This window comes from Camelina sativa, chromosome 7 (assembly GCF_030686135.1).
Source record: "Camelina sativa cultivar CO46 ecotype springtype chromosome 7, ASM3068613v1".
Taxonomy (NCBI): domain Eukaryota; kingdom Viridiplantae; phylum Streptophyta; class Magnoliopsida; order Brassicales; family Brassicaceae; genus Camelina; species Camelina sativa.
The window spans coordinates 17,072,415-17,091,392 of NC_141886.1; the positions used below are offsets into that span (position 1 = coordinate 17,072,415).

The window sequence follows — 18,978 nt, forward strand, 5'->3', positions numbered from 1 at the left end:
TATAACAACACCATGATTCATGACTCTTTTCGAAACCCCATTCTTTTTTTCTAACTTTCTAGAATTAATTTTCCCTGGATATATTTATTAAAAGATGTTATTATGATTATTGCTTCTTCGTTGGAGGATATGTCTCTTTGTTAGAGCAGCATGTTCTATTTGTTTACAATTTTTGGCTTTCATGCTTTTACCGGTTTAAGCTTAATAAATGCACAACATAGGTAGCAACAGCACAAAAAGAGATATCGTAGTCACCTTATATGTTTGTTTTAAACCAGTTATGGTCTACTAAATTAGCCATTCATTATGGTTAAGTAAATAACAGCTTCCAAGGGTACACAAACACATAGAGAAAAATATATATATAGTGAAACGTCGAATACATTTTTTTTTTTGTCAAAAACCTAAAATACATATAATCTAAAACATACAAATTAAAAAAAAACAAAAAAAAACATATTAAGATAGAATAGAATACATCCCCGCGCGTGCGTGGGTTCTCAGCCCTAGTATATATTAATCCTTTTGGCTTCTTATAGATTAAAAATGTATATACAATATACTGTTATACCAGTTTGTTACTAATGTAACAGTTTCTAATAATTTGATCTAAAAAGAAAATTGATACACTGATATGTGTGTGAAATATATCATACTGTGTATTAAAAAAATCAATTTTTTTCATGAAGTTCTCCAACTAAGTTTTTATGGTATAAAGTTCATTTTTTTCCTTTAATTTTTCAGAGCTGGTCTCTTGTTTTTGACTAATTTGGTTTTGTAATCGGTTTTGCTGTTGTAATTGGTTTTTAGATTTGTCTCTTCTGTACTGACTTTCTTTTGTTGAGAACAATAATACTCCAGTGGTGACAAAAAAAAAAAGCTATCCATTTACATGAATTATAACGTAAATGGGCGGCATATGTGAGCCAACCTAAGCTTGCAAGCTTAAATATAAACGAGTTGTAAAACAACAAGGACCAAAAAGGCTACTTGTTATATTGGTCAGGTCACAAAAGTCTGTTTTAACATCCTCAGGTGATGATATGTTTACTCTAATCTCCTTATTTCGAAGACAATAATGTACTTTAATTTTGTTCAATTATGTAATACAAACACACAAGACAAATACACATGTTATAGATGTGAATGTAACCTTACATACACGAGTATACATCAATCAATATCTATATTATCAATACGGATCTTATGATCATAATATCTCTTGACAACATTAAAAAAACAGACGGATTGATCAAAAAGATTGGTATGACAAATATGATCAGATGTGACAACAGTGTAACGAAAACTGAGAAGGGTTTTATATCTAGCCAATGATACATCAAATCAGTTGTAGTCTCTATAATGATTCCTCTGGTAATTACGATTGTTGCTCGGCTGATGATCTATAATTCAGCAGTAAACTTTGTCGAGAAGAGACTCGTCATCGTAATCTTCCTTCAGGTTCCTTGAGATACATCCAGTCATCTAAGTATGCCATGATATCGGCTATGATCAGTTGTAGATTCAACGTGTCCTTTTTCGTCCTCAATCTTTGCAAGAAATACTCTCTGAAAACATTCACAAACTGAGATTTGTACCGCTGATGAACACATGTACACATACAAATTAAACAAATATCATAGTGTTGAGTAATGTCATTTTGGTTCTCAACCCAAACTAGTAGAAGGAAATGAGTTGAGAATGAAAAATAAGTTAGTTAATTAAGCTAATGAACTTGTTGTAATAGCGTTTTAGTACTACTTGGTAGAAAACTTTTGTGGTTTCTTGTAAAACTAAGCTAAGTTAGAGGCAAGTGGGAATTGTTAATGTACTTAGTAGAGTTGCACGTGTGCAAGCTCTATATATGTATGTGTTTATATTGTTGTTATGTATGGATAATATACACGAGTTTCTTCCAAAAAAAAAGAAATGCAAAATAGTTTGCAGAGCAACCAAAGTCTTTAATTCAACATGGTATCAGAGCTAAGAGCTCCATATGATTCATTCCTGGAGTCGTGTTAGTCAAGATAAAGGGAACAAAGAACGAAAAAGAAGAAGACCATACATTCAGTGTCGGATAAGAAAATCAAGAAGCAAGTAACGAAGATATGACTCATAGACAGTGGATGAACAAATCAGATGACGCCAGATGAGAAGTTTGTCAACATTAAAACCAGCATAAATGTTCCCATACGTTTTGGAAATGATGCAGTGTTGATCTCAAAAGGAAAAGGAGACATTGAGGTGGTGACCAAGAGAGGAGTCCGGCCGAATCATAAAACATGTCTTTCTTGTACTAAATCTTGGTAAGATTTTTCTAAGCGTGCCTCAGATAATCACAAATGAATATCAAGTGAAGTTCAAAAAAAAAAGCTACATTACACGTGACAAGTTGGGGAGAATAATTGAAGAAGCCAAGATGGTGAACAAGAGCTTTCATATTAAATGGTCCTCCAAAGAAGAAAGTGCAACGGTGGCAAGTAGAGGTGATGATGAGCAAATGGTGGAAGAGTTCAAGACTGCCATGAAAACTGAGTTTAAAATGACTGTTTTCTCGGCTTCAGACACGAAACTGCTCAACAAATTTATCGGTCCCTAGCTCGAACCACCTGTCCTTGTTTCCCCATGGATCGATGGATCCCTTCCTTGAACCGATCCTTACTTCTGGGACATTGCGTTCCAGTTTTCACCTTTGTATCTCACTATAGGGAATTAGTGTTGCGATTCTACAAAGCTGAAAGATCAAAGAGTATAAAAATCAAGTGTGTGCTTGAATTCGACCTTAGGCATATAAGAGCATTGAAAACTTTGAGATATAACGAGAAATATGTTTTTATGTACTACGTGCACATGTTGGTTGACAAACGAAGGTTTGTTCTCTTCTGTTCAACTATCTTTTAAATATACATATGTTTTTAGTGTTATGTACTTGCAGTCTTATAGTGGGTTGTTCTGGTGTTAAGAATGAGAGGTGGTGAAAGCCAAGGGAGATGCTAATTATGGTGAAGATGATGTAGTATAAACGCTGATTCACGACTATGCATAATTAATCATGGAAGAGTAAGACATCTACCTGTAGCAACTCAAAGTCATGACTTATGATCATAGTTTTAAAAAAATTATCTCTATTCCTATTTATAATGTAAAATATTTTTCTACTTGGATATATATATAAAAATATAGATACATATATATGATTTCGTCGTATACTACTTCAAATCAATACCAAATACAATTATAACCAAATTTTCAGTTTTGTTTAAAACAAAGGTCGAACAATGATTTTTTATTATTTTTTTTTCTAGAAACAAACCGCTTTATCAATGGGCCATCCCAAATGGATTATAAGCGTCAAAGAATTTGAGACAAGATTAAGTATTGTAAAATCTGAATTATTTCATGAGATGGTATGCAACGCTGACTTGAACTGAAGATGAGAGTGCAAAGAACTTGGTGTTTACGATTGCTTTTGTAATAATGAGGGCGTGAATGGAAACATGATAAAAGCGGTTTTTCAAGAAATTTTTTGACAAAACCGCACATGGTTACCAATCATACAGAAAATTATAAATTTGCATTTTTTTTTTTAAAAAATTGTTTTGTGATTTGCGGTTTTATGTACTGATTTTTGTACTTGGACCGCTTTTGTAATGCAATACGTGTTTTATGCAGCGATTTTCAACTAAAAACTGCAGTAACACTACACTATTATTTTAACAATTAAATACAGATACAGAAAAACATATAACTATTAATAAATAATTTAATAGTATGTATATATAACTATTAATAATTCCAGTTAATCTTATACATAAATAAATTTCTTATGAATAAATTTAGATATTTGAAGTTCTTAATATTTTTCTATTAACACAAAGAACATAATAATTTACAATTATATTAATTATTTATAATTTTAAATTTGTTCATATAATTGTTGTTACAATAATAATATATATATTTACAAAATAAAAAAGTTATTTATTAATACAAAAAATGAAACTAGATAGTTATACATGTTATTAATAAATCAATATGAAATCTGCACCGCAAATATTTTTTCACCAATCAAACATTATTTTGTACCGCTTATTTTGGGATAACCGTATTTGTCCCGCAAATACATTTGTCCCAACAGAGATTTTGATCATGATTTAGATGGCATAGAAGCAAAGTAATAGATAATATTTTGTTTAATGTATTGTACTTTTTTTATGATATAACTATTCAACGCATTTAACAATATGTATGTTAAAAAAATGAATTTATATTTTGATTAATTTTTGTATTAGTGGTTTATAAATATATGTTATTGTTTATTTATTAATAAGGTAAAAAATAATTAATTATTAATATATATATATAAAACCCGCACCGCAAGTATTTTTTTCACCAATCAAACATTATTCTGTACCGCTTATTTTGTACAAACCGCACTTGTCCCGTAAATATATTTCTCCTGCACGTACTGCAGTTGAACCTACCGCCCTGTATAGTAATACCGCTTTTCCCGCACAACCAAAACTGCGGTTACCATTCGGACCCTGAGAGTCAAACTTATAAAGCTCCGAGAGGTCATTAGGACAGTGAAGGCTTTCGGTTTTTGTTTTTTAAATGTATATATAAGAATTAGTTTTGGGGTGTTTGCAAAATTATCCTTTTTCTATGTATTATATTAAAAGTATCTTTTGTTGTTGTCCATTTTCTAAATTATTATTTTTGATGATGCATAACAAGACTAAGGTCCCAAAGAGCATTGTGATTCAGTTCTAGTGTGGTTACCCTAATCGGAGTATTACTAGTGAATGGCAACGCATTTAGCAGGCGACATGATTCACATGCTTTTAGCCAACGATTAACTGCTCGAAAAATTGTGCTGAACCTCGTCGCAGAAATTTGGTCCAATTGTGATGCGGCAAAACTCCATTCAGCTGGTTAATGACACCTATGCCCTGGGGATATTTATTAAATTACATATAATTTTTTTTTCTCATTGAGTCTCTTGTCTCTATTTCTCAAGACTCACAAACATTTTTGTTGTCGCCACCATCTTCATCCTTTGTCACTGTCGTAATATTCTCTGTCGTCATCATCCTTGTCACGGGCGTAATATTCATCGCCGGCATTTTTATAACCCGAGAGACGAATATTGGACTTCTTTATATATTATAGCATTCGGACTTAGGTCCGATCACTTCAAAAAATCAGGTGTATTGTATCATTTATTTTGTATCACAAAACTAAATGAAGTAATTTTAAATTACTTATTTTCAAATGAAGCAAAGAAAAATGATTAGCATCGATTAGATCATTTGATGTTATAATTATCTAATTTTATGTCAGTTATTTATAATTGATTCAGTTTCAACTAGTTTTGTATCACTTTTTTTAAATTGATATAAAATATATTTTTATATCATTTAGATAATTGATGTTTTTTTTTTGATAAAATCACTTTTAAAAACGATTTACAATTTACATCAACTAAAAACTGATGTTAAACAAAATTATATTGCAGTTCACATTCAACCTCGAGACATGTATGACATGGGCGATTCAGATGAGGTGGATGATGAAGTTGACCCTCTCTCCACTAATATTTCATAATCTCTATATAATTTTCACAAATAGAGAGTCTCCAACGAGAGAGTCGTGGTTTGGTTTGAATTTTTTTTTTGTTCTTGAACAATTTTTTTATTCTGCTGTTATGTTTTAAAGGTTTTTGTTGCCTAAACTACATGTTTTGATAAATTAATTTGTTTAACTTTGCTATCTAAGTTGCAGACCGCAGATTTGCTTTGCATAATTTGGTTCTCTATATTGTTTTGGTTTTTAAGTCTAAGGCTGCTTTGTGAAATTGCAGGCTTTGCTTTCCTAAGTTATAAGTTTTATTTTTGGTGAATGAGGTTTTCCTGAGTATATATATATATAGTTCCACAGGGAAGAGTTCAAGAACAATAAGAAGACATTTAGTTTCAGGGATTTAACTCTATATGAATAATTTGTATTTGCAAATTTTTGTTGTCTAAGTTGCAGGTTTTCTTGTCTAAGCTATAGAGTACAGATTTTGGTGAATTAATTTGTATAATTTCGTTTGAGTTTGAGACATTGCAGGTTTGTTTGCACCTTGAAAATAGTCTGAAAATTTGTTTGAGTTTTTTGGTCTTAGGCGATCTGTTCAAGTCATTTTTATTAAAAGTGAGCTACTATGTACGATACTAATGTGTTTGATACATGATGTCTTTCTATCACTTTTAATAGTTTGAATTAATTTTTAAGTTTAAGGTTTAGCTTGAGACATTATATATAAATACAATGATCGAGAATTTAATAAAAAAATAGTATAGGTTCTGATTCTTATCAAATTGTTCGATATTGTTAAACAAACTACCTTATTCCTTAAATCAAGGAAATATCTTGTTCATCTTGTTATCTCCAAACTTATAATACAGTTCACAACAATACTAAGTTTGTAGTATCAACAAGGTTATTTAGCCAAACGATCAGCAGCTTTGTTTGTTGTATTTCTTCATGAATAACTTACTAAAAAACCTAATTACATGAGGTTTGTGAGGTTCTCATGAGACAATATTTGCACTTATGATTTCACTTATACATGATAGTTTATCAAAAAAAAAAATTCAAAAAAAAAAAGTAAACAACAATTTAAATGATCCATTTGATTGCAACAAAATTTATGCAATCTTTCTAAATTTGAATAAAGTAAACAATTAAACAAACATTTTCTCTAGCACTTGCACCACATCCTTCATAGACGGTCGCTTTTGAGGCAAGGAAGAGACACAACCATAGCCTAACTTGAAGCATGCGACCGCCTCATCTTCACGGCGAGCCACCTCAACCCTAATTGTCCCATCAACCAACCTCAAAAACCAAGTTTTCTCATCGGTCTCATAATCACGAACAAGATCACGATCAACCGAAAAAACTTTGCCTGTGAGAAGCTAAAAGAGTATCACACCAAAGGAATAAACATCCCATTTGGGATTTGGTTTCTGGCTACTCGACCACTCTGGTGGATGATGCTGTGAGCTCGACATTGGTCCAGCCGTGAGTGAATCAGCCGGAGTCATAAGACGATCGAGGCCCATATCAGTAATTACAGGCTCAAACTCAGAGTCCAAGAGAATATTATTGGGCTTGATGTTGCCGTGCACATGCTTCTTGTCGTGTATATAAGCAACTCCTCTAGCTATGCCCTTTGCTATCTTCAGCCGTGCCTCAAACGAGAGAGGGTTCTGAGAAGACGAGCCTGATTTAGCTGTTTTCGAAACAAACAAAAAATATATGTCAAAACCAAAATCTTGAGTTTCGAACTTGGTTGTTACTAAAATGCGCATATTAAGCGTATGGTAGCATTATTTAGTATAACGTACGCCTTTTATGAGAAAATTGAAAACTTACCGGAGATGGAGGAGAGAGGTAGATTCCCATTGGGGACATAGTCGGAGATGAGAAGCTTCTCTTCGTTACCCCAGACGAAGCCACGAACCCTAACGAGATTTGGGTGACAAAGTTTAGCGATACACTGAAACTCTTTTTCGAATTCTTTAAACTTCGTCACCGTACAACACTCCGCTCCAATCCGCCGCACCGCAAAAGCTGAGCCGTTCTCTAACACGACTTTGTACACGATCCCTGTTGAGGGATGAGTCTTCGATTTGCCCTGCAAAAGAGAAAGACGAAAAGAGTGAGCCTAAGATGATGAAGAACAAGAAAATCGGAAGTTAGTCGGAGAAGAAGAAGTGGTCGTATGGAGAAGAGAAAAGAGAAAGGAGAAGATTGCTATTTTGTTGTTGTGGATTAAGAATACTAATGGGCTGGAGTTAAGCCCACTTAAGGTTTGTGTATTTAGTGTTCTTTAGACTATTAGTAGTGTTAGGCCCAAAATAAGAGTCTTGTGTTGTTTACTTAGTTTAACTAAGGAAGTTGATGAAAACCTTAGTTAGACTAGAGTAGATAATAGTTGTTGGAGTTGTTAGTGGCTAATAGCTAAGGTAAGGTTGTTTAAGGTTGCTTGTGTCCAGAAGTCTAATGTCTAGATATAATGATGTAATAGTTGCTAAGTCTAGAGTCTAAGTGAATGAGTGTAAAAGAAATCTACTATAAGTATGTAATGTGTGTGAAGTTGTAAGAAAAAAAAATGAATGAATGAGAGTTTTAAGAAAATTAAGTTCTTTGAGTGAAGAAAAGAAAAGAAACAAACCTGAAATCAAAGTGAAAATGTCAACAAGGTATCAGAGCGCAACTTGATCCTAGGAGCCTGTTAAAGCAAGAAAGAGGAAGTGAAGAAGTACCTGAAAAGAAGAAGAAGAAGAAGAAAACAGAGATGGCGATAAACCTGCAATCATCTCATCTTATTGCAGTCTTTGATGGCCAGAATTACGAGTTCTGGTCTGCAAGAATGAAAGCCACACTCATGAATAAAGATCTTTGGGATTTTGTCAAAGATGGAGTACCTGAAGCTGAAGTTGAAGATGAACCTGCAGATCCAGGAGCAGATAAGAGCAAAGAAAGTGCAAACCTGAAGGCACTCAAAGCTAAAGATACGGTTTCTCTCCAAATCATTCAGCATGCAGTGGCTGATGTGGTCTTTGACAAGATTCTCTCTGCAAACTCAGCACATCAAGCATGGAAACTTCTGGAGCAATCCTATCAAGGTAATGAGAAAGTCAAAACTGTTAGACTTCAGTCTTTAAGAACAGAGTTTGAAAATCTGATAATGAAAGAAGGGGAAAAGGTTAAAGTTTACTCCTATAGGATTCAGGCTGTAGCGAATCAGATGAGATCTTTAGGTGAGGGTAAATCTAACTTTGATTTAGTGGTGAAAATGTTGGCTTCTATGCCAAAAAGCTATGTCGGTCTGTCATCCTTAATGGAAGAAACAAAGGATCTGAACACTGTTACCTATGCTGAGCTGCTTGGTTCTCTGGAGGCACATGAGAAGAAGTTCTTTCCAGAGGATGAAGAAGAGGCTGAAGGAGCCTTCTATGCACGGTTTCGAAGTCTGAATGTGGAGAAGAAACACAAAGAAAATTTTGGTCAGACAAGTTATAGAGAAAAAGGTGGTGTGGTTATTGTAAAAGAGATAATCACAATGAAGATGTATGTTGGCTCAAGAGTGGAAAAATCAGACCTGCTTTCAACGGAAACAGAGAAACTAGAAGTTGTTTTCACTGTGGAAAAGTAGGTCACCTAATCAGTGACTGCAAACTCAAGAATGGAGAACAAGCTCAAGTTATTCAAGAAGACAATGAACAAGCTCAAGTTACTCAAGAAGAGAATAAAGAAGAAGAAACTTATCATATGTTCACTGCAAGACAAGAAGACCAAGAAATACTAGAAGAGAATACCTGGCTCATTGATAGTGGATGCACAAATCACATGACACCATATGAGAAGCTGTTCACTCACATCAACACAAGCTTCAATGTTCCTGTACGTGTAGGTAATGGAGTTGTGCTGACAACAAAAGGAAAGGGTGATGTTGAAATCATGACAAAGAAAGGCAAGAGAATCATCAAAGATGTTCTACTAGTTCCAGGAATTACCAAAAATCTGTTGAGTGTTTCTCAAATGATTGAAAGAGACTATGAAGTTGAGTTTAATCCCAGAGGCTGTACCATTCACGATCCTGCTGGAAGGAAGATAGCTGAGGTACCTATGATCAATAAAAGCTTTTATCTGAGAATGTCAGAAAATGAAGAGACAACAATGGTTGCTACAAAAGAAAAGGTTGAATCATGCTGTCAAGGGACTGGATATACGGCTGGAAATCAAAAAGTGTCACAAACTTGGTCTATTAAGAAGAATGCTGAAGACCTGAACAAACCTGAAACTCATCAACCTAAGAAGAATGAAGCTGGAGCCGTGAAGGAAAAGCCAGCGCTTGAAGTTAAAAATTAGGGAGGTTCTGAAACTGGAAAAGAAGAAAACATGGATAGAGAAGTCGAAGATAAGAGCCCAGGATGCAAAATGAACAAGATGGTGATCAAAAGAGACACTGTGGAGAAAACCGAAAGCTCACCTAAGTTTGAGAGAGAGCAAAAGTGGATTAGAAGGGAAACCTGCAAGAAAAATGCAGAGGAGAATCAAGCAACAAAGCACAAAGAATTTGGGGTTCACAAGTTGGAGATCAATGACAAGAGTAAACTTGTTGAGAATCAAAGGCTGATATTTCAAAAGCAAAACAAGGAAGAGGTAAATGGATTACCTCTGTTTGGATCGAATGCCATCAAGTTTGGAAACATAAGCTTATGTCCGGAGCCTCTGCAAAAGAAGATCAAAGTGAGCTCAACCGAAAGTGAATCAAGACTGAACAAGAATGAAAAGACCATTGTTCAAGAGGGAGCAAAAAAATCCAATCAAGGGAGAATCACAGAAACTTCAATTAAGAAGGAGATCGGAAAATCAAATTCACCAATGACCTATGCAGATGTTCTGAAAAGTGGCACTCAGATGAAGAGGAAAGGAAGCTCCATTGGAGAAGTAAAGGCTTCAAAATTCAAAATCCTAACCTGGAATCAAGAGCCCAAATCGAAAACTCAAGAGGGAGTGTTGAGGGATGAGTCTTCGATTTGCCCTGCAAAAGAGAAAGACGAAAAGAGTGAGACTAAGATGATGAAGAACAAGAAGATCAGAAGTTAGTCGGAGAAGAAGAAGTGGTCGTACGGAGAAGAGAAAAGAGGAAGGAGAAGATTGCTATTTTGTTGTTGTGGATTAAGAAGATTAATGAGCTGGAGTTAAGCCCACTTAAGGTTTGTGTATTTAGTGTTCTTTAGACTATTAGTAGTGTTAGGCCCAAAATAAGAGTAAATAATAGTTGTTGGAGTTGTTAGTGGCTAATAGCTTGTGTAAGGTTGCTTGTGTCCAGAAGTCTAATGTCTAGATATAATGATGTAATAGTTGCTAAGTCTAGAGTTTAAGTGAATGAATGTAAAAGAAATCTACTATAAGTATGTAATGTGTGTGAAGTTGTAAGAAAAAAAAAATGAATGAATGAGAGTTTTAAGAAAATTAAGTTATTTGAGTGAAGAAAGAAAAGAAACAAACCTGAAATCAAAGTGAAAATGCCAACAATCCCGCCGCTTCGGCTTGTACCAAGTACGTAAGCTGATGTCTTTAGTAAAGTATCTAGCTCTAGCTGAGTCTCTCCATCGACCATCACTAGTTTTGTTTCAGTGTTGCCTTTTTCACGCCCACCACTTGTTCGATTAAATGCCTCAATGGGTTTCTTGTCTTGCAGCTGGTTCTCTACGTCGCTCTCGGATGATGCAGACGTTGTCTCGTCGTACCTTCGAATTATCCACGAGCCACATCCAGTTTTTGTAGCTGGAGATTTGGTGATCTCTGAGGCGGCGACTATGGTGTTTTGTTTCGATTTCTTGACTGGTAATGTATCGTTTCTCTCCAGTCATTTTTGTAAGACGCTGAAAGTGCTGTATTCTCTGGAGCTTCTACGTTTCTTGAGCTGGTATATGTAGAGGATGAACATAGCTATGATAGCTAGACCAGCTATATCTGCAAGTGTAGTGCCTACGATTGTGCTTGGCTTTAGTTTGCTTTTGGTTGTTTGATTTGGTGATTCTACTGATGGAGTTGTTGGTGTTGGAGTTCTGGGCATTACTGCTATTGCTGGTGAAGTAGTTTCAGAGATATTTTGTGGGTCTGATAGAGTAGAAGGGATTGAACAAGGAGTTTTCAATGGCTGCCCACACAAGCCTGTATTACCAGAGAAGGACTCGGTCTTTTGGTTAAGCAATGGTGGTGTACCAGGGATTGGTCCTGTTAGATTGTTGAAGGAGAGATCGAGGATGGTGCTTGCTGGACGATTTATTCAACATGGACTAAATTAGTTATTTTCTTTGCGTATTATTAATAATATTGTTAATTGAGGTTAATTAAGTAAGCTAATTCATTTTTTGTCATTATCTTTACCAAGAATCGAGTTTTTTTTTTTTTTTTTAATTTAACATGAACTTATAAAACCTCTTCAAATAAAAATTTATTTGGCGAAAACAAAATTTCAGATCCCACCCACTTAAATTTTGTCTCAAGCGCCAAACTATTAATTTTTACTATATATCGAAATGATTAGAGTTAGGGTTTTTAAGGCAAATCTATTTGGTAGAAACTGCTGGCAGAAAAACAGAAGACGTAAATTTGGTAGAGTTAACTTGTTTTTTTTTTTTTTTTTCTAGATCCCGCTTACCTATTCTGTAGTGTCTAACAAGTTTTTATTTTATTTTTAGTTTACGATTGATGATGGATTCAAAGACACAAGCACCTGGAGATTTATCACAGTTGGAAACTGATTACACGATGCCTCCTCCACTTGCTTCTGAATGTAAAAGTTTCAAATGGAAAGTACAAGTCATAGGTAAATCTGATTAACACTGACCATTATTTTTTATTAAATCATTTATATATATAGCTCTTGGATCTGTTAATAATTTCAAGTTTTCGACCAAAGCTAAAGAGATCAGGTATTAATATAATGCTATTTTTTCTACGTTAATTTGTATATTTATAATTTAATATATCAAACTAATTTAGGCAAGAGCATGGGCTACAAGTTTTGCTGCAGCTTTTAAGAACAAACCAAATCCACCTTTGACAAACACACCAAGTTTGGCTAATCCTAATCAGGTAAATAGTATTCATATATTAATTTAAAATTTCAGATCCCACATTTTATATAATATATATATATTTTTTATCAAGGAATGGACGATGGTGCTAATGGATATTAGTGGAAACAACGTTAGAGATATATGATCACAGAATGGACAATGGTGCCCATAGACTTAGTTTTACAATGTATTTTTAGCTGCTTTGCTTTATTTATGTTTCATGGATTTACAAGATGGATGATTTATGTTATTTATTTTCTAATTTATGTTTAATATATGGTATTTTATTTAATTATTTTTGGTTTTAAATTTTTAATTTGTAATCTTTTATAAATCAATTAAATAAGCTATTCTGAAGTTAAAATTCAATTATTAATATGAAAATAATAATATTCGAATTAGTTTTTTTTAACAGAATCATTAATGAAAACTGACAAAGTTACCATCAATTATGTACAAATGATAATAATATCTCAAATCGATTAACGCAAATGACACCGTTACTAAAATCACTTAAGAAAATTGATACTACTTTTTACTTCAGTTATATATAACTGATTCTAATATTTGAATCGGTTACTGTCAATGATACAACAATTAAAATCACTTCAAAAAATTGACACCAAAATAACATCAATTACGTACAAGTGATATTAATAGTACAATCGGTACTTGAAACTGATGCAATTATTCTAATCATTTGTGATAATTGATACTGATTTTAAATCAGTTTAACTAAATGACATAAATACTAACATCACTTAAATAAAATGATATAAACGTTGACATCAATTTTAAATAAATGATATATATTAACATTGATTATAACAATCGATGTAAATATTTGAATATTAGCATCGGTTTGATATAAACTGATACAAATTATTTACATCAACAAAATATAAATCATTCATTAAAGTGATGCAAATTATTTTTGCATCACTTAAAACTGATGCAAAAATAGAAAATAAATTATGTAATACCAGACTTTTTTTGTAGTGGATGAGGAGCCAATATTATGGCATGCCTGATGAGGAGCCAATAGAAACTCAATGTTTAGGCCTGTGAAAAAAGGAAAGTCCAAAAGTCGAGAGCAAATAATGCTTGGAGCGTGAGTCGATCGCCTAGAGGTGACCTTCTGTAGATCGGTCGGAGGAGTGCGGGCCATGGAGACGGTTGTACGGGAGTCCTTGGCTGATGGATGTTCGAGATTCGAGGACGAATCTATGTTGGTGGGGGAGAATTGTAACATCCGCAAACCAAAATTCCGGTTTAGGGATTGCATCGGTCGATGCATAGCTGGTTAGTGCGGACGAGTTTAAGTTAAACGCTGCGTTTTGGGTTTAGGGAAAACCCTTAAACTCGAGTTTTGTCTCATTCGGCGAGTTTGGCCGTTTTTGAGAGAAAAGAAAAGAGAGAAAAGGTTCTTAAGTGTTCTTGAGGATTTTGAGTGATTTGAGGCTGTTCCTGTAGAGATATGTAGCTGGGATCGTTGTAGGAGCTTCCTGGAAGTGTTTTCTTGTTTGTTTAAGGTTCAAAATCGTCTTGGCAAAGGTAAGTGCATGACCATGGCTTATGTAAGCTAGAGATATCTCTGATTTGCTTGTTATGTGTGGTTAGGCTTGTTAGATTGTTATTTGGGATGTTGGGAAGCTTTCTTGTGGCTTGGGATCGAGTTTTGTGGTTGTAGGAACGAAGATCCGCTGAGAAGCTTCGGGGGAAAACGATGCTTGGCATTGCATCGGTCGATGCAATGGGAGCATCGGTCGATGCAAGTTAACCTTGCATCGGTCGATGCAGATCTTGCGTCGGTCGATGCAACCTCCAACTGTTGTCGGTCGATGCATGTTGGTGTCGGTCGATGCTGAGTCCTGGTTTGTTATTGTTTATTGTTTATTGATGGTTAGAGATGTCTCTATTGCTTGTGTGTATAGCCCATTAGATGGGAGGATTGCCTTACTGAGTGTTTATAAAATACTCATGCATTGCAATTGGTGTTTGTGGTACAGTTAAAGGCAAAGTGTGATCGTGGAATCAAGGCAATGAAGAGGAGGATGTTCTAGTGACTCGATTGGTTGTTATCTGGCATTGGTAGGTTGCTAGAGTTGGGTCATGAGAAACATTGCTAGGTTGCCGGTTTTATGTTTCCAGATGTTTGGTATTTGGATATTGTTTATGATATAATATTGGTTTACTATTGGTGCTGATTATTGTGATTGTGGTTAAGTGGCTAGTGGGTATGGGACCACTAGTTGTAGTTTATTTATTATTATTATTTATTATTTACTATTTATTTAATTTTAAAAAAACCGGGTCGGATCGTTTCACAAAAGTCGAAGAACCGCTTCTCATCTCTTCCAAATCGTCCAAAATTCCCCCAAAAGCCCTGTAAACTCAAGCGAACCAACAACCAACCACAACCATACAATCTGTAACACCCGTGAACCAAAACTAGGAGTTTTGGGGAAGGGTGTCGATCAACACCAAGGGGGCGTCGGTCGACACCATTGTTCTCTGGTACGACCAATTCGATTTAATTATCGATTTGGACCGGTTTGGTTTAGGGAAAACTATTGAACCAAGTTTTTAAAGAGAGAAAACGACCTAGGTCGTGTTTTTGTTTTGTCTCACGCCGTTTTTGAGAAAAACAAAAGAGAGAAAAGTGTTTTGAGGTTCTAGAGAGAGATTGGGAGATTTCCTTGCTGTTCTTGAGAGATCCAAGGCTGGGAAGGAGTTAGAAGCTTGCTACAAAGGTTGGATTCGTTGCTGTTGGTCTGAATCTTCCTGCAAAGAGGTGAGTGCATGACCATGGCTAATCTAAGCCTTTGATGTCCTTGTTCTTGCTTGTTTGTTGTTGTTTTGTGTGTTTTTCTTGCTGGGATTGGTTGCCACAAGTTCCTAAGGACGTATTTGGCCTGGGATTTGAGTATTGGACGATTTGGAAGAGGTTGGGAAGCGAGATTCGACTCTCGGCTTCGAGCGGATCGTGGTTACAGAGGGAGTGTCGATCGACACCAGCAAATTAGGCATTGATCGACACTGTGGGCTAGTGTCGGTCGACACCAAGGCCAGTTTCGGTCGACACTTGGCAGGTGTCGGTCGACACCTCCCTTCCAGCGAGATGATGTTTGATTTCCTGTTTTGTTTGTCTTGTTTGTTTATTGTTTAGAACATTGGTATCATTGTTGCTTGTGTGTATAGCCCAGTAGATGGGAGGATTGCCTCACTGAGTGTTTATCAAATACTCATGCATCTCAATATGTGTTTGTGGTGCAGGTAAAGTCAAAGTGTGATCGTGGAATCAAGGCGATGAAGAGGAGGATGTTCTAGGGACTCGATTGTATGTTGTCTGGCGTTGCTAAGTTGCTAGAGTTGGGTCTTTAGAAACATTGTTTAGGTTGCCTGTTTCATGATTTATGATGTTTGATTATTGGATTGATGTTATGAATTATTATTGGATATTTATTGGTATTGTTATTTCCGCTGTTGGTTGTGGTTGTGGATAGATGGCTAGTGGGTATGGGACCAATAGTTGTAGTTATTTATTATTATTATTATTTATTATTTATTATTATTAAATAAAAATGTGTCAGGTCGTTTCAGTTTGATATCAGAGCCCTTACGGTTCTAGGTTTAGGTTCACTAGGTTTCTGTTGTGATGTTTGGGATTCCATATCATGATTGATTATGTGAGTTAGTTAATTATGTGTGGCATGCAGTCCTAGAACATCCTCTTCGAGCCTACAGTGTGATTCAACGGTGAGAATATGTTTTTGTGTTATGTATAATTGCGTGCTTAGCCTTCTGTTCATGGTAGTGCAAATGGTTAGAGAGGATGTTGTTGCTGGTCGTGGTCGTGTTCGTGGACGCGGACGTGGTCGTGGACGCGGACGTGGTCGTGGTAGGGGCAGAGTCCCAGTGGTTAGTGAGACCGAGGACCAGAGTGTGACAACTGAAGGTGTTGGCGAGTCGCAGGATGTATAGGGGGATTCTTTGAGTGTGGCCGGAGGGGGCGGTGATGATGCTCCAGTGGCCGGTGATGCTAGGGTTCCGGGTGTGGGAATCCCAACGGTTGGAGCCCCTGGTGTTGATCTTGCGGGCTTGCTAGCACAGTTATTAGAGCGGTTGCCGGCGGTGGCACCGACTCAGGCTCAAGTGGTGCCACCAGTGGTGGCGGAGGAGCGGCAGCCAGTGGCTGCGGATGTGGAGGTCCATTCTCGTTATATCAGCATGCTGACAGAGATGGGTCGTATTCATATCGAGCAGTTTTCGGGAGGTACAGATCCTACCGCTGCGGAGGCGTGGAGGACGAGTGTGGAACGTAACTTCCATACTCTGAGATGTCCTGAAGAGTTTTGGGTGGACATTGGGGTCCACCATTTGACTGGCGATGCTCAGTTGTGGTGAAGTTCTATGGCAGCCTGGAGAGTGCAGAGGGAGATGTCTTGGGCTGACTTCGTCTTGGAGTTCAACCACAAGTATTTCCCTAGAGAGGCATTGGATAGGTTGGAGGTGCAGTTCCTTCAGCTAGATCAGGGAAATCGATCAGTGGGGGACCTTGACTTGGAGTTCAGTCGACTTCTGAGATATGGGGGTTGGGATATGGAATCTGAGGAGGCTCAGATCAGGAGGTTTTTGAGGGCCCTACGTGATGACTTGAGGGTTCACTATAGAGGGCGGAGTTATGGTACGCGTGCAGAGCTGGTTGAGATTGCAGCAGGGATTGAGGAGGATATCCGGGTACACTCAGTGGCGGTTAGTCTAGCAGTTCACCCTAGTAGGGCTCAGCAGCAGGGTGGTTCTAGATGGGGCGGCAAGCCTATGCAGGGAACCAAGAGGAGGTGGGAGGCTACGCAGACGTCGGGTGGTGCGAGTTGCTTCAGGTGTGGAAGCAAGGATCACAAGATTGCTAGTTGTCCCAAGAGGAGTGCTCCAATGGCAGCAGATCGTGTGTGCTATCATTGCAGGGAGCCAGGGCACATCAGGCCCTATTGTCCCAAGTTGCAGCCGGTGGCAGTGGCAGCGTTGCAGCAGGTGCAGCCTGGAGGGCAGCAGGTGGCACGGATTGAGCAGACGCCACGGTTTTACACGACTGCAGAGACTGGTGGAACCAGTGCCGCGGCGATCACGGGTATAATTTCTAGTACTTTAACTTTGTGAATTCTTTGTAAGTTCAGATTTTATGTTTTTCTGTGATAAAGTGTTAGGTTCTCAACACATGAGGTTTGTGTAGGGACCTTGTTGGTGGGCGGCTTTAAGTCCCATGTTATGTTTGATTCTGGAGCTTCTCATAGCTTCATTACTCCGGAGTGTGCAGAGAGCGCGGGAATCAGAGGGAATCCCGGGGAGCGTACAGGCGTTGTCAGAGTTGCGGGAGGCAAGTTCCTGAGGGTTATTGGACGAGCTAGAGGAATTGATATTCAGATCGCAGGGGAGTCGAGGCCAACAAATTTGCTTACCAGTCCAGTGGAGCTGTATGATGTTATTCTCGGGATGGATTGGTTGCATCGACATATGGTGCATTTAGATTGCTATCGGGGTAGAGTGGAGTTTGAGCGTCCAGGAAGGAAGTTGGTTTTTCAGCGGATTAGACCAACGTCGGGGAGTCTCGTGATCTCGGCCATTCAGGCTGGGAAGATGATCGAGAAGGGCCGTGAGGCTTATTTGGTTACCATATCTATGCCAGAGTCAGTGGGGAAGTCTACGGTTAGCGGTATTCCGATTGTAGAGGATGTTTGAGGATGTGTTCTAGTCGTTGCAGGGATTACCACCATCTCGGTCTGATCCTTTTACAATTGAACTGGAACCAGGGACGATGTCGTTATCCAAGGCTCCTTACAGAATGGCCCCAGCAGAGATGGCAGAGCTGAAGAAGCAGCTAGAGGATTTGTTGAGTAAGGGATTCATCCGTCCTAGTGTATCACCGTGGGGAGCACCAGTGTTGTTTGTCAAGAAGAAAGATGGGAGTTTCCGGATGTGTATTGATTACCGGGTGTTAAACCGGGTCACTGTGAAGAACAAGTACCCTCTTCTCAGGATTGATGAGTTGTTGGATCAGTTGAGGGGTGCTACTTGGTTCTCCAAGATAGATCTGGCGTCGGGTTATCATCAGATACCGATAGATGAGGCAGATGTGAGGAAGACTGCATTCAGGACGAGGTTTGGGCACTATGAGTTTGTGGTGATGCCGTTTGGGTTGACTAACGCACCAGCTGCGTTTATGAGATTGATGAACAGCATGTTTCAAGAGTTTTTGGACGTGTCTGTCATCATTTTCATCGACGACATCCTGGTTTATTCTAAGAGTCCTGAGGAGCATGAAATG

The 18,978-nt window shown here is 37.2% G+C and overlaps 1 protein-coding gene and 2 long non-coding RNA genes across 3 annotated transcripts; 1 reads left to right on the forward strand and 2 right to left on the reverse strand.

The window, feature by feature from the left end:
• Positions 1 to 1,441: 1,441 nt before the first annotated feature.
• On the reverse strand, positions 1,442 to 8,372 carry LOC104701163 (receptor protein kinase-like protein At4g34220). Its single transcript, XR_015561984.1, has 5 exons — positions 8,319 to 8,372; positions 7,426 to 7,687; positions 7,025 to 7,282; positions 6,756 to 6,955; positions 1,442 to 1,600 (listed from the first exon to the last, which is right to left on the reverse strand). It is a non-coding gene; the product is annotated as a receptor protein kinase-like protein At4g34220 (long non-coding RNA).
• LOC147941329 (uncharacterized) lies at positions 6,582 to 10,672 on the reverse strand. Its single transcript, XM_087458792.1, has 12 exons — positions 10,539 to 10,672; positions 10,449 to 10,461; positions 10,235 to 10,290; positions 10,049 to 10,088; positions 9,854 to 9,940; positions 9,573 to 9,682; positions 9,375 to 9,483; positions 9,158 to 9,227; positions 8,929 to 9,028; positions 8,228 to 8,673; positions 7,426 to 7,687; positions 6,582 to 7,282 (listed from the first exon to the last, which is right to left on the reverse strand). Exons 3-7 carry the CDS (start codon positions 10,269 to 10,271, stop codon positions 9,449 to 9,451), a joined length of 309 nt encoding a protein of 102 aa, XP_087314918.1. The 5' UTR covers positions 10,272 to 10,290; positions 10,449 to 10,461; positions 10,539 to 10,672; the 3' UTR covers positions 6,582 to 7,282; positions 7,426 to 7,687; positions 8,228 to 8,673; positions 8,929 to 9,028; positions 9,158 to 9,227; positions 9,375 to 9,448.
• A 162-nt stretch (positions 10,673 to 10,834) lies between these two features.
• Positions 10,835 to 11,948, forward strand: LOC147941330 (uncharacterized). The gene is made up of 2 exons (XR_015562059.1): positions 10,835 to 11,124; positions 11,267 to 11,948. It is a non-coding gene; the product is annotated as an uncharacterized LOC147941330 (long non-coding RNA).
• The last annotated feature ends 7,030 nt before the right edge of the window (positions 11,949 to 18,978 follow it).

Excerpts from the sequence above, each read along its gene's own strand:
- LOC147941329 (XM_087458792.1), bottom strand. The coding sequence starts at position 10,271 with ATGTTTCCAAACTTGATGGCATTCGATCCAAACAGAG. Across the intron at positions 9,683-9,853 it reads CTTAGGTTGATGAGTTTCAG|GTACCTCAGCTATCTTCCTT; the intron begins GTTTGTTCAGGT and ends TATTGATCATAG. Across the intron at positions 9,484-9,572 it reads AAACACTCAACAGATTTTTG|CACAACTCCATTACCTACAC; the intron begins GTAATTCCTGGA and ends TTTTGTTGTCAG.